Source organism: Rhinolophus sinicus, chromosome 14 (genome assembly GCF_057876585.1).
Source record: "Rhinolophus sinicus isolate RSI-liver-muscle chromosome 14, RSI-T2T, whole genome shotgun sequence".
Classification (NCBI taxonomy): domain Eukaryota; kingdom Metazoa; phylum Chordata; class Mammalia; order Chiroptera; family Rhinolophidae; genus Rhinolophus; species Rhinolophus sinicus.
Window position 1 is genome coordinate 146842940 of NC_142514.1, and position 14927 is coordinate 146857866.

Below are 14927 nucleotides of genomic sequence, written 5' to 3' on the forward strand. Positions count from 1 at the left end.
TTTAGGAAAACTGTCAGACAAATCACACCGGCCAGCTAATATTTATGTAGTACTGCAAATGCAAAATTAGAAACGCTGCACTATATAAAACAGTAAAACATGTGTCCAACTAGTTTCTTAATGTCTTGAAATGGAGGTTTTATAAAGTTCTTGTCCTGGCCTATCTTAATATTCTCATTTTGTGTGCAGTCAGTGGTCCTTTACAAGTGTTTATCAAGAATCACAGGGATAGAGCAGGTAAGTAGCTAAATGTGCTGCTATGCAGATTGAAGATTCTGAAAGCCAAAGTAGGCAGACCCAGGATTATCAATTGGACCTGGAAAGAAAAGCTGCATAAATGTATGGCCAATCATCTGCATGATATAAAGCTTACCAATACTTACACAATTTGTCTCTAATGTATTTATTCCGTTCCTTCCCCTTCATTCCACTTTCCTATTCCCCTCCTTCACCAAAGTCACCAAATACCCTTTTTAATTATTTAGTAAGCTTCAGAAAGACAGAAGAGCAGCTAAACCCAGTTACAATTCACCCTATTCACGTCTACTCACATTCCTACAATTCATCCCTACTCACTAAAAAGCAATATAAAAGAGTGGTGATAAGAAATTGGAAAATTAAGGTTCGTTTCTGAGGTATTTCAAAGGGAAGTGACGGAGAGAGGCTAGATACACATAACAGAGTTCAGAGCAATAAAATATTTACAAACCTCTAAATGGAATAACCAGGTCTCAATTATAGCCCAATAATAAGGAAACAGTCAAATTATATGGTTGGTTCTTGCTTACCAAAAGAGAATTTAAGAAATGTGATTAAAAAAAATTGACTTGTTAAAAATGAATCATCTAGATTATTTTCCTTGCACTGAGACCATTGAGACCATCTTTCTTCTCTCCCCTCAACTTCCTGCATGACCCAAGAACTTAACTTTACCATCATACTCTGCTTTCTAACTTTGTAGAGTATTTACTTCAAGAATGTTGGGAGCACGAAAGACTTTTGAATCTTAAAACTAGAAGGATTCCCAGAAAGTCTGGGACAATGCATTGGGATATTCTCAAATTCTTACTCATCATGTACGTGTATCCTCTTCTCGAGGATATTAGGAGAATCATGTACCTAGAAAATGGCTGGCAATAGTAGGTGCCTAATAAATGAATGAATGGAATTGATTATATTAAATAGAATAGAATTAGATGGTGGTAGGGGAAAAAGTCCAAAAATGGCTCAAGAAATGTAGAGTTCATTTGAAGGGCAATTTCCAACTCTTACCTAGTAATGAAATCCCTTACGATGACCACTTTAAAAGTGTTAGAGGCAGAGGTTGTTTGTGTATTACATTCACCTTTAAGAATATATAATTATTAGATATTTGTTTTACTACAGTTTTCAGTTTTGTGTTGGCTTAGTGTTAGCTATGTATCATAAAATTTAAGTTCCAGGATGACAAAAAAAGGATTTACTTCATTTTTGCATTAAAGTGGCTCGACACACCCCCTTACATACATTGTATACTTAGTCATGTAACAGAACCCCAGCTCTGGTTACTTATTGGCTATAAAATTTTGAAGTTCTGGAATAGGCTTGTAAAGATCTAAGAAATACACATTCAATATTAAAGGAATCAGTCCCAGAGTATCAAACACTGACTTCCATTTGATGTTTTGCTATTCTTCGAAAGCTAACTCTTAGTGGGCAAGGGAAAAAAGCTTTCTAATCTTCAGTTTCCTCACATATCAACACCTGCTCTATCTATTTCACAGAGTAATTTTCAAGATCATATGAGAAAGCATGTTAAAGTGCTTTATAAAGGACTAAGTATAAAGTCAGTCATTGGAAATATCACTATTTTTCCAACTGGAGATGAGCCAGCCTAATGGAGTGAAAGAACACAGGCTTAGTAACTGGACAGATGACAATTCCTGAATCTAAAATCTGAATTCAAGTATTTATAGCCATATGATCCTGAGCCAACTATCCCCACTAAAATGGGGATAATGGAACCTATCGTACATTATCATTATGAGGATTAGGGATGATGTATGTAAAGTGTTGATACGTCACAAGTTTTCCTTCTGATAAAACTTTTCTTAAATTTGCAGCACACTAATTAAGAATTAGACTTAGTATAATATTGAACAGTTATATGTGGAGTTTAGGGTATCAATCCAAGGGATAAATTTTAAAATAGCTTCAGAAATAAAATTCATAAGTAATTGAATAAAGAAACATAATTTAGTATTCTTTTAGTATTCTTGCTTTTATCCAATTGGTTCTCAGATTTGGAATGGATGTGACTGATGACCCAACATCCAAAACGGTGCATCTATGCAAGTAATTAAGTTAAACAATACCAGGATATCGATCCCAAACCCTTCTTAACTATATCTCTTGAAAAATACATCTTCCCTCAACTTTACCTTGGAAGACCGTATTTTCCACTTACTTTCCTTTTCTTAGTAAAAGTATTCAACTCTGAAAAGCTTTACAAGCAGTAGGAATGACTAGTAATCATTAACCCAAATGCATTTTTCTGCATGCACACAATCTCCCTGTCATCTTAGGTTCTCAATCTTCCTGGTATCCAAATTATTATTTCACACATTATCAGTGTGAAATATCAATCTTTTTAACTTACTGCATTTCTTTTATATGGGGAATATTTTCACCCTTGAGTTTCTGTGGCTGGTCACTTGACATCTTGCTGTCTTTCCTTCAGCTTTTCACTCCCTATCTATTCAAAACAAGCCAACTCAAATGATTTTCCTGATCCAGTGGACAATCACTGTACCAAGCTAAAGCAGAATGCATTGGTCAGTTCTATCTGAGATAGTTCTGGTCACCAATAAGTATAATCTTTATGTCTTAAAGTCTTATAATCTTAAAATGACATTATCTTTATGTCTTAAAATGTCTCCTAAGAAGACAGAGACCTAAATGAAAATCACAGTGAGGGCAAATGACAAACTGGAAAATTACGTGAATGACAGGAAAAGCACTTTACAAAATAAGGTCTATTTTGATGTACAGCACCAATTGTAATATCTTATAACGTATAGTCCCAAACGTCTGAACTCACAGTAAAAAGATTATCACTAGAGAGATGAAACTTGTTAGTTTTTCAAACAAAACACTTTATTAGTACTTTTACAATTAATGACTATCTAAATAAATATACTTACTTACATTTTTGAATAGTTGCTCAGCAAGTTCTCTGACATGCTTGATCACCTTCAATGGGTTATTTTCTTCAACTTTAATTCGCTCTACTTCAAAAGCTACCAACTGGAAAAAAGGATCAAATAGCAAAACATCAACTTCAAATTAGGCTAGAAAACTGTGTGTTTATTTCATACATTTGCAAACCAACAAGGATCCAAAATACATACTATTATTAAAACAAAATATTTTAGGTTTTCACTGGACTTCACCTCTATTCTAGAGTTACAGAGTCAATCGAGTCCTTAGTCTGCTGGTCTCTCTCTAATGACTTAGGGCCCTATTTTTTCTTGGGAATACCGTGTTTCCCTGAAAAATAAGACTTAGCCCGACAATCAGCTCTAATGTGTCTTTTGGAGCAAAAATTAGTATAAGACCCAGTCTTATAGTAAAATATAGTAAAATAAGACTGGGTCTTATAATATAATGTAATATAATATAATATAATATAATATAATGTAATGTAATGTAGTGTAGTGTAGTGTAGTATCGTATCGTATAGTATGATATAATATAATATAATATAATATAATATAATATAATATAATATAATATAATATAATATAATATAATATAATACTGGGTCTTTTATTAATTTTTGCTCCAAAAGACACATTAGAGCTGATTGTCTGGTTAGGTCTTATTTTCGGGGAAACACGGTAGTCATTTCTGGAACTCAGAGAGAACCTCTCATTTTCCAGACCTCACTGAGAGAATTCTCTCACTCCGAGAATTTCAGATGGTCAGAAAGTCTTCAAACATTTCCCTCACTCACAAAACATGAATCAAATGTTCAAGTCAGTGGCTCAGAGGCCAGCCCTAGCTCTGCAAGTCCCTAAATTCCTGAGCTTCAGTTTCTTCATCTCTAAAGTAAGATGGTAAGCTTATTTTAATAAGAACAAGATGATTTTTAGGCTCCTTCTAGTCTCAAATTGTATAAACTCTAATCCATTTCCCTACTAACTAATTTGAAGGGAGAACTGTGTGAGTGTGTATACTTGGAGAAAAAAGTACCGACAGGAAAAAAGCTGTGTGTGAGAAGGATGGCTGATTTTTTTAAAGAGTATAAAATTTTTTTCTTTTAGGAACTAATAGATTCACTGAAGCAGACAGACATACATACTATGGCTTCACCTATTGTAGGCCAGGATTCAGAAAGATTGTCAAACAAAGGCAAACGTCTCTTTAATTCTAACAAGCCTATTTGATGGGTGTATGGGGATGAGACAACACACAATACAAGTTGCTTCTCAAAGCTCCATAAACCTGTCACGTGGTAGGCTGCCCTAGGCTAAATGAAAACAAGGATCCCTTTCCCAGTGGCAAACACTACTTTCCTACACAAATACATTCACATGCAAACCAATTAAATGGCCAAAGAGGGTAGAAGAAGAAATTAGGTCTAATGTCTCCTTCCTTTTAGGTCCTTCACTAAGGTATATATATGAACAACTGGCTTTCAAGTAAGAACATCAACAAGACACCAAAAATCATCACTATAAGCAGAATGCAGAACTGGATGAACACTAAGGTGAGACCCAAATAGGAACCCTGGACAGAATCCTTGCCTTATCATGGTTTCTATCGAGAGGAAATATATATCTTATGTATATAAATGTACATAATAAAAGATAGGTTGCCATACAAAGTTAGAGACACAAAATAAAGCTTAATGCAGACTAGTGGCTCTCAGAGTCATCTACTCTAGGAAAGACTGGAGGAGGTGGTGAGATAAGAGCAGAGTATGAAGAATGGAAAGTCATGGTTAGACTGATAGAAGAGGGCACTTCAGGCAAGGGAAGGACTTACAAAAATAGTCAGAGGCTGCAGCAAGCAAGTTTTCTGCAATTAAATCTGATTTATTAGTTGAGATGATATTGCCAGAGGGAGCTACGAAGGGAATTTGGATGGAAAAGAAAGGGGATACATAAACCAATGTCACGATTAAGAATGCTTCAGACACTAATAAAATATAGGAGCTATAAGACTCTGAAGAGCATCTAATTTAACCCCATAAAACATTATGTATCAATTACTTAGTTCAGGATCTAAAGGCTGATATATGTGAGTGTTAGATAATCAATGACTATGTCACATTTATTTAATAGTGGTATTAGGGCATCAGTGATTAATAATTGATCAGAAAGAATTGTCTGTCTCAGGGCAATCACTCCTAAATCTTCATAAGCTTTGTGTTAATTATAAACAAAAGCATCTGGTGCAGGTCTCCATACTCAGAACTAAAACATGTGTCTCTTCTTTCATTCTTACCTGTGAACACTTAAATATCTTTACAAAGAATAAAAGATCCTTCTCTGAAGCAAGGATCTTTAAAACTTTAATTCCTATCTTCTCTATATAAAATAAAACCACCAGCAGCAAAATAAGATCACTATACTATTCTCCTTTCTTGGGTGCTAAGAGTGTTTTTCTTTTATAGACTTCAAGGAACTTTTAGATTTATTGGTTCCAATACAGTGCTCTTTTGAACTGAAATGGGAGTAATATTCGTTGTTCTATCCACCTGAATGGGTTGCTGTGAAAAATAGTTCAATGATAAATGGAAAAATGAATTAAAATAAGAGAAATATCAACTAACACAAAATAGCATCCTTATTATGAGTCACATTTGTCCTAATTTTCTCTTTATATAGCCAATTCTTTGACGATGAAGACTTAAATCTGCCTTCCATATATTTAGTATCTCTCAAGGGAGCTAGCTAGACAAATGTTGATTATTGATTAGTAAGAATGCTAAGCTAAACTATGGCTCTAGGACACTGATAGACTACATGTAACTGTTTGAAACCACATATCTATACATTAAACTTAGACCTTTCTCTCTATGAAACTGATGAATAGTGTTATTGCCTTCAAAAATAAGAGCTCCATTTGTACAATCACTGTCAATTTTTCAAAAAATTTTAATCAACTATTTAAAATTCAGTTGTTCAAGTTTTTTATGTACTTCTAAGACACCCTATAATTACGTTTTTTTCTAATTTTTCTAATCCACATTATAAATACCAAGATCCAAATACTATTTGGATTACTTGATATTTAATTTATACTTATGATTTCAATTAAAAGTTTAAAATACTACTTCTCTACTATTAACCACCAATTTTGTCTGTAAATAATGCATTCATTTGATAAGAACTATACCTCATCAAAGAGATCACAGGATCTATAGGGAGGGCCTCTTTCTGAAACAAAACCTGCAAATGCCATTCCATTGAGAACTTTAGTGAGGAAATCATTCTCAACCAAACCACGCTGCCCCAAGAAAGCTGTCTGTAAAAAAAGAAAATGTGAAATGAATAATTTATCACTTAGTAATGAATGCATGAGCAAAACAAAATATAATAGAAAGATAAAAACCTGAATATATAAATATCTTTATGCATGGATGTGTTATTATGAAATACATTTCTCTCAAAAAAGGTTTTTGATACCTGAAATACTACATATACTAGAAAGAATAAAAATGAATCTGTCTATAAAGCAGGAGGGGAGAAATAAAAAATTAACACTCAATTTTAAAAGAAAAATCATTTAAAGAATAACATACTTAGAAGGTAAACATGCCAGTTCCATAGTATAATATTATTAAATATTATCATCTAACCACACAAAGCAGAGATTTTAAAGTAACTTCATTTGATAAATTAAGGTCAAAATACATGGCTAGCAATAGACAACCAAGTTGTTTTATTCAGAGTCTACATTTTGGACAGATACAACACGGTATTGTATCTTACCTTGTGAAAATGTATTACTGGTTCTGCATGAATTCTTATAAGTTGTAGGCACGATCTATATCCTTGGAAAAGTTGTGCAAATAATCTAAGAAAAACTGCACGTACTTCTTTATCCTGAAAATATAAGAAGAAACATGTTAGGTAATGGAATTTCTTAAAAAACAAATGAAATATCACGAAATCAAAAAATTGTAAAGAACCTGAGGGATTATTTAGTAAGTCTATCTGTCTGTGCTTCCTACACATACGTCTCATTTGTGGCAGCCTTGAATGGTGGGCATCCAGTCTGTCCCACTGTTGGACAGTGCAGGCTATTAAATAGTTCTTTTTAAAATTGAACCAAACAAAACTAGATCCAATGTTCCTATCAAAAAAAACCATAAGTCACAGAGTCTCCCCTTTATCATGCTAAAGAAGGGCATATTTCCCAAGTCATTTGATTTTGATAGCCATCAAAAGAATTTGTCACAAATATAAAAGGAAAAAAACACCTCTATTTTAAAAGCTTATAAAATTTTTCCAAAATTCATCCAAATTATAAAAATCTATTCTTATATTAGTAATGTATGACTTAAAAATCTATTTTGATAATTCAGGTTTTAATAAAATCATAGTTTTAGAACTGTAAGGAAACTTACAGACTTATTTAGTCAATCCTTTAATTGGTGAGGAAATAGTCAAGAATGCTTAAGGAACTTGTCAAAGGTGTCCATCTATGAGGCTCCTCACTGGCCACAAAGGTCATCTCTTAAGAAATGTGCTCAGCAAAATAAAAAAGGGACCTTTCTTATATACTCACCCTTTTATGGCTTCTAATTAGGACTATTTTCATCTACTCCTTCCTCAAACTTAATTGTCTCTGGTTGTCAACAATCTCTGTTTCCATTTTTTGTAAGCTTCCCTTTTTTATCCTTGATCGACCCTTCTGATTTGCTGCTTGGCATGGTTTTCCAGGCTATAACCCAGGTTCTGATTTTTTTGGTCCCATACTTACTCTTGCCTCCTCACGGCAATAGCTGTAGCCCTCCCTTCTCCCTACCTGGTTAATGAGCTGCCCTGTGGCTCTTCCTTGAGCAGTTCACAAGGTCAGTCAATGGCAATTCTCTTAATTTCTTTTTACTAGGCTGCCCACCTAATCCCCACCTTTTATGTTTGTTTGTTTTTATTTTAAACTATGCTGTCCATCTCACTCTCATTATTTTTACAAGTCTATCCATCTAATTCGGCATCTTTAACAACCATACAAATAAAAGTACAGCTCTCTTTAAAAGCATCAAATTTTACTCTTAAACTTCTTACCAGCATTTTTGAGTGGGATAAAGCTGTTCGTGGAGGGGGAAAAGCATGATCTGCTACTTCCAAATCTGGGTGTAGAACCTAAAGCAAAGAAGTTTTGTTATGAAGAAGACCTTAATATCAATAAAACCTATTATTTAATCTACTTGGAACATTATGATGAAAAAGTGCCAGTACATGAATCATAGTATTGTTCTCTAGGAAATACAACACAATTAGCTGAGGCAACGTCGGTATGTACTATTGTGGAAAGATCTCAAAAACAAAATGATGAGACAAGTAAAGAGCTAACAGAAGGAGCGAGCTTTTGGGCTAACAGGGGTGAGCTTAAATATTAACCATTTGGCTCCAACTCCCCTGGTTTAGCACTGTACCTGCAAGCTGACAAGCACCTTACATCCATCATAGGTAGGAACAGAACAGTTCCCAATTGCAATAGCAAACCCCTGCACACTTACAAACACCCATCATAGATGGGAACAGGACAGTTCCCAGGAGAAGACAATTGCAACGGCAACTCCTCTGCAAGCTGACAAGCACCCTACATACTGCATGGAAAATATAAAACACTAGCACGCCTTCTCATCGGCACAGCTGTCGACATCAGACTCTGTCCTGGCAAGCTTCTTCTGCCAGTATTTCTCTTACCCCTCTGTCTCGGCAGCTCTCTCTATCAGACTGCCTGGACAAAATTCCTTTTGCCAGTTCCAAACAGAACTCTCTCTCTCTGCCTGACTTTCAATAAATCTTTCTGCTCTCCAACTTTGTAGAGTCTTGTGAATGCTTTCACGTTCTGCAAACAACCAGGGGTTAATTCTATGCTAATAAATAAAATATTTAATGAAAAAAAATGTTCTAGAAAAACACACATAATATAGTCTCATTGATTTGAAAATAAAACAAAATAAACCTTAAATTTATATATGTACATGTACTGAGAAGGGAATGGCCTAGGGCAGAGCTATTTGTCTACACAGTTGAAAATTTTAAACAAGCATTTGTTTTTATGTTTCTTAATATAACTAAAAATTAATTAGTTAATTAATTAACTGAAATGTGAGGAGAAAGAAAATAAGCTTATGATCCTTACAGTCCAGACAGGTAAAAGTACAATACAATGAGGCAAATACTATAAATATAAAGAATAACATGAAATATCAAGTATAATTAATTCAACCTATGCAAAGCTAATAAACGAAGATAACATTTGAGCTACGCTTTGAAGGAAAGCAGGTTGGGGAGCAGGTGAGAAAAAAAGATCTGTGCAGAATTTATACAGAGAAAAAGATAAAACTGCATCAGTATATAGCAAATTTTTGCGTTTCTATTTACAGAATCATTTTCAAATACTCAGGTTTTGGCAGTATACTTAAAATAGACTGAAGGATTCAAAACAATACTTTAAAATGACACTAAAATATTGAAAATATTTATAGCCTAATCACCCAAACATTACTACAGTACAATATCTTCATGTTTATAAAATCATCCAATGGTTATTACACAGTTCAAGTACTGTGTTGCCATTTGATTACAATTATTTACTAACCAAATGAAGCTCATATACTTGTGTATCAAAGCTCCGACATGGTCCAAACATGATTTCATTTTGGTCCTAGTCTGACAATATACTATACTCTTATGTCTTATTTATAGTACCACACTGTAGCACATAATCCACCATTGTGCTTGATAACTACAAAAATAGGCATGCTCAGTTTTGCCAAAAATGTATTTTACTCATTGATTAAATTTGGTGGTACACGTATTACAGGTCAAGGTATACATACCATTATGCAGCAAAACCTCTACCAAAAGCCAGTGACTTAAGAACTAAAATCTTAATCTGTGTTAATTTTAGTACTTAATCCCTGAATAATTACAAATTAAGTAATCACACATAAGATTTAAAAACTTAAAGACTTCTAGAAACATTAAACTTTTTTAAACCACTCAAATACTACCTTCTCAGCTTTTAATATATCCACATACCACCGATGTAATTATTTAGTTAATATTTTTCTTTAAATTGTCTTTAAATCAATTTACCTCTTTGAATCTAGTGTTTTCTTAGATGTTATCATCTGCAAAATTACAGGTTTTACGTGCAATTTTAAATAAACACTATACTACATATTAAAACAAAAATGGTTGCCATACACAACCCCAAATCATCTCCATACTTCACTTTGAGAAACAGTCATTTTGTCATCCTATGTATAAAACAGTCATTCTACAGATAAAGACCAGGAAACAGAGATCTAGAGATGGAATGTGATTTTTTCAGTAATATTCAGTGGCAGAATACAGACTGAATTTAGGTCTTCTGAGTCCTACACTAATATTTTTTCCACTCTATCACACCTTGTATTCCAGATTACAAATTACATTAGGAAAAAAAAATCAATCGTCTCTAAATGTTCCTATCCTATAGCTACCTCTACAACAATAGAGACTAACATAAATTTGAAATTTTCTGAGAATAAAATCCCTCCTGGTAATTCTAGACTTCTGAGTTCCTACTTAAGTTTCTATCAAAGAGAGAAAAAGAAGATTTTAAGCAGTTCAGCCTGGAATATTATTGAAGAAGAATATGAAGGCCTTGCCAAGACATGGAAACAACCAAAATATCCATCGGTAGACGACTGGATTAAGAAACTGTGGTACATTTATACAATGGAGTATTACGCAGCCATAAATAAGAAATAAATCTTACCATTTGCAACAACACGGATGGACCTAGAGAATATTATGTTAAGTGAAATAAGTCAGACAGAGAAAGACAAATACCATATGACCTCACTTATATGTGGAATCTAAAGAAAAGAATAAATGAATGAACTAATCAGAAACAGTCTCAGAGACATAGAGGAAAACTTGAGGGTTGCTAAATGTGGGGGGGGGGATAAAGGGAAGGTAAGGGGATTAGAAAGCACAGTCTGTAACTACAAGATTGTCACGGGGCTATACAAGTCAATTTGGGGAATGTAATCAGTAATGTTGTAATGATTCTGTAGGGTATCTGATGGACACTTGTCTCATTAGGGAGACCACCTCAGGGAAAATGTAGATGCCTGATCACTGCACTGTACACCTGAAGCGGAAGCTGAACAATAATGAATGTCAACTACAATTTTATACACATATATACAGTTACAAGAGGTGGAGTACAACATTAGGAAGAGAGACAGTGGAAATGTAATGGCTGTGTACGATGTCAGAGGGATAGTGGATGGGGGTAGGGGAGTTGACATGTGTGAGGGATATAAATGATAAATGTCTAACTATTACATTGTTTTGTGCACCTGAAACTACAAAAAAAAGAAAAAAAAAGAATATGAAGCCCTTGAAAAGGAATATAATGGCTTGAAAAGGAATGCAGAATTTCTAAGTTTCAATTTTTTGATGATGGTTAACTGGACACCTAAAATGTCAGTCAAATAAAATACTGTGCTTTTAAAAATCAACTGAGATAAAATAGTTACCAAAAAAATTAAATTTGTTTCAGTGGGAAACACCCAGAATGTTGGACATTTAATCTATCTATAAGTTACATCTTCCTGCAGTAAACTGAAAACGTTGGCAAAACAATATCACACTATTTTGCAAGTAGCACATCTACTTAAGAGGAATGAGATGTCAATAAGGAGGTTGAAGGAAAAGGAACAAGTGCTGGCTTTTAATGGGGGATTTTAGAGCAAGCAGTGATTTTGGGGCAGAGTCTAGTCTTGTTTTCACAGGTGTGTTTCCAATACCTAGGACAGTATTAAATATATATATATATATATATATATATATATATATATATATATATATATATATATATATATATAAAATAAATAGGCTGAGTGAAAGAATGAAAGTAGAACAAATACTCAGTTAAGATTCAAAGAATATTCTTTAAATAATATCTGACATAGACTCCTATTCTAAATACTACATGAGACTATATTCATGTTTTAAGAACTTTCTTTTTTAAGTAATTACATTGCCAATGATATTTAATTCTAATTATCTTATTTTAGATTTAAATTAAGAAAATTACTATTTAAAAAAATGCCATACCAAAGAAAGAGCTGCTTGAGTCTGATGCAGAAGTGGTTCCGGGAGGGAAGAGAGGTGAATACATTCAGGAATTTTAATAGTGCCTCCATCCAAATCTGCTATGATTACATCTAACTAAAAGAGATAAAAAAAATTAATATAATTGCTGAAATGTATTTGTTGTTAAACTAATTTGGCCTTCACTAATTCAAAATGAGAAGCATCGGTGTGGAAGAGCCTCTTGGCTGTTCACAGCAATAGAATGCTGGGTTGATGGCTTCCCAGCTACTGTATACAGTAGTCCCCCCTTGTCTGCTGTTTTGCTTTCTGAGGTTTCAGTTACCCTCTGGCAACTAATTCAAAACTATTAAATGGAAAATTCCAGCAATAAACAATTCATAAGTTTTAAATTGCACGCCATTCTGAGTTGTGTGATGAAATCTTGCGCTGCCCCACTCCTTCCTGGCCGGAACGTGAATCATCCCTTTGTGTAGCGTATCCATGCTTTATATGATACCCACACATTAGTCACTTAGTAGTCAACTTGACTGTTGCATTATTGCAATGTTTGTTTTCACATAACCTTTGTTTTACTTAATCATGGTCCCAAAGTGCAAGAGTAGTGATACTGGCAATTCGGATATGCCAACGAGAAGCTGTAAGATGCTTTCTTAAGTGAAAAGGTATATGTATATAGGAAAAAACATAATATATATATAGAGTTCAGTACTATCTGTGGTTTCAGGCATCCACTGTGGGCCTTTTAATGTATCACCTGTGGATAAGGGGAAATTACCACATTTCCCCGCTTCCTTTGAAATTAGGTGTGTCATGTGATTATGTTTCTGCCAATGGAACATGAAAAGTGATGTGTATACCTCTGAGCACTCAAAATAGAGGGAATGTTAAGGCACTACCCCTTCCATGGCTGAAACTATGGACTGGCAGCAACCCAACCTTGAACCCTCAGATGATGACAACACCTGACAGGATTCCGGTAGAGAAACAAGAAGGAAAGAAGCTTGGACCTTCGATGAGTTCATGGAGCAAACTGGTCTGGCATAATGGAACACCGCTACAGACTGCCATGTAAGTATTAAATAAAATTCCATTTTGTTTGGGCCATTGCATTTTGGATACTTTATTATAGTAGTTTACCCATAACCCAAATAGCACAGTAATCATTACAAGAGTTAATAAGCAAAGCAATCAGTATACATCAAAACAGTACTGTTTAGGTACTCAAGAAAGTAAACTACTTTTAGCATTTTACAAAAATTTATTTTACAATAACTAACATAAAAATGTAATAGAGACACTAGCCAAGGTTGCTGAAGTTATTACATTGATAACAAGTTTAAAATTCACTCTAATTTATTCATCAAAAAATTAAGAAATTTACTTTTGGCAACACTTGGTTCGTTCCCCCTCCAGAGAAAAAAAATTACTGGGAATAAACTACCTAAAAACCAGATGGATATGCTTCCAATTAGTACTAACTAGGTTTTACTGAATACGTTTATTAATTTACACATATTTTTATATGGTGATATCAAAGTTACACAGGAACTAGATGTTAACATATAAGGTTAGGGAGAATGATTAATATATGAATGAGGGCCCTGTTTACAATTAACTTGTTGAATCAGTTTAAATAACACCTATGACTTAATTTATGTATTAAGTACCAACTGCAATTATGTATTAAGTACCAACAGAGCTTACCCCTTTGCTGGCATTTAAAACTAAAACAAAAGTAGAATTACAAAATTTTAAAGATATGTGGATCATGGATGTCATATAGCCCAACTTTTTAAGAAAAGAAGTGTTCTTAAACGCCCTGGAAAGTGTCATGCAATCTATTCCTTTGCACTCTACTTACAGTGCTTGAAAGTATACTTCCTCACATAAGGAAATCCATTCATCATCATTGGGCAGCTCCAATGGTTGAAAACTCTCATACTGAGCCTAAATTTCTTTCTACATCCACTATAACCACTTATTCTATTTCAGCCTTTTAGAGCTACAAAAAGTAAATCTTACCCTTCTTTCCTATAACAGCCACTTAAATATTTATATTTAGTTATCAAATAGTATCAGGTTATCACCTGACAAAATTTCCTTAGGGCCTCACAGGATATATTTTCTAAACTCTTGACAATCCTGGATGTCCTTCTCTGAAGTGTATTATTTTATTACAATCCCTCTTAACGTGCAGTACAGGGAACTAAATACATTATTTCCAGAATTGGCTTGAATGTTGAGTATTACTTTGTTTCTTTGGTATTTCTATTCATATAGCATGAAGAATAGATAATTTGGTGGGGTACACACTGAAGTAGTATTCCACTAAAACCTTTCACTCTTTTGCAAATGACTTTTGTTTTTTAGTTATACCATTCAGCATTAACACAGGCCTCATTTCAAAATATGAATAAAGTACTCACAACAAAGGTATATATACAATACTAATTAATACATTATTTTATTTTCCTTTCCCATAGATAGGATGAAGAATACAGAAAGATAAACTTAATTTGCATTTTGCTCCAGAAGAGGAGCATTTTAAAATATTAATGAATCCATTTTGTAAATAATATTTCCTAC

General features: G+C 33.7%; 1 protein-coding gene across 2 annotated transcripts in view; it reads right to left on the reverse strand.

Moving 5' to 3' along the window:
* Positions 1–14927, reverse strand: part of SBF2 (SET binding factor 2) — a 391687-nt gene that overhangs the window by 162000 nt on the left and 214760 nt on the right. For both annotated transcript variants that reach the window (XM_019728981.3, XM_019728975.3), the window contains exons 9-13: positions 12342–12455; positions 8280–8357; positions 6981–7094; positions 6385–6513; positions 3187–3285 (exon numbers count right to left, since the gene is read on the reverse strand). In XM_019728981.3, coding sequence (XP_019584540.3) covers positions 3187–3285; positions 6385–6513; positions 6981–7094; positions 8280–8357; positions 12342–12455 — 534 coding nt within the window. The remainder of the gene's footprint in view (positions 1–3186; positions 3286–6384; positions 6514–6980; positions 7095–8279; positions 8358–12341; positions 12456–14927) is intronic.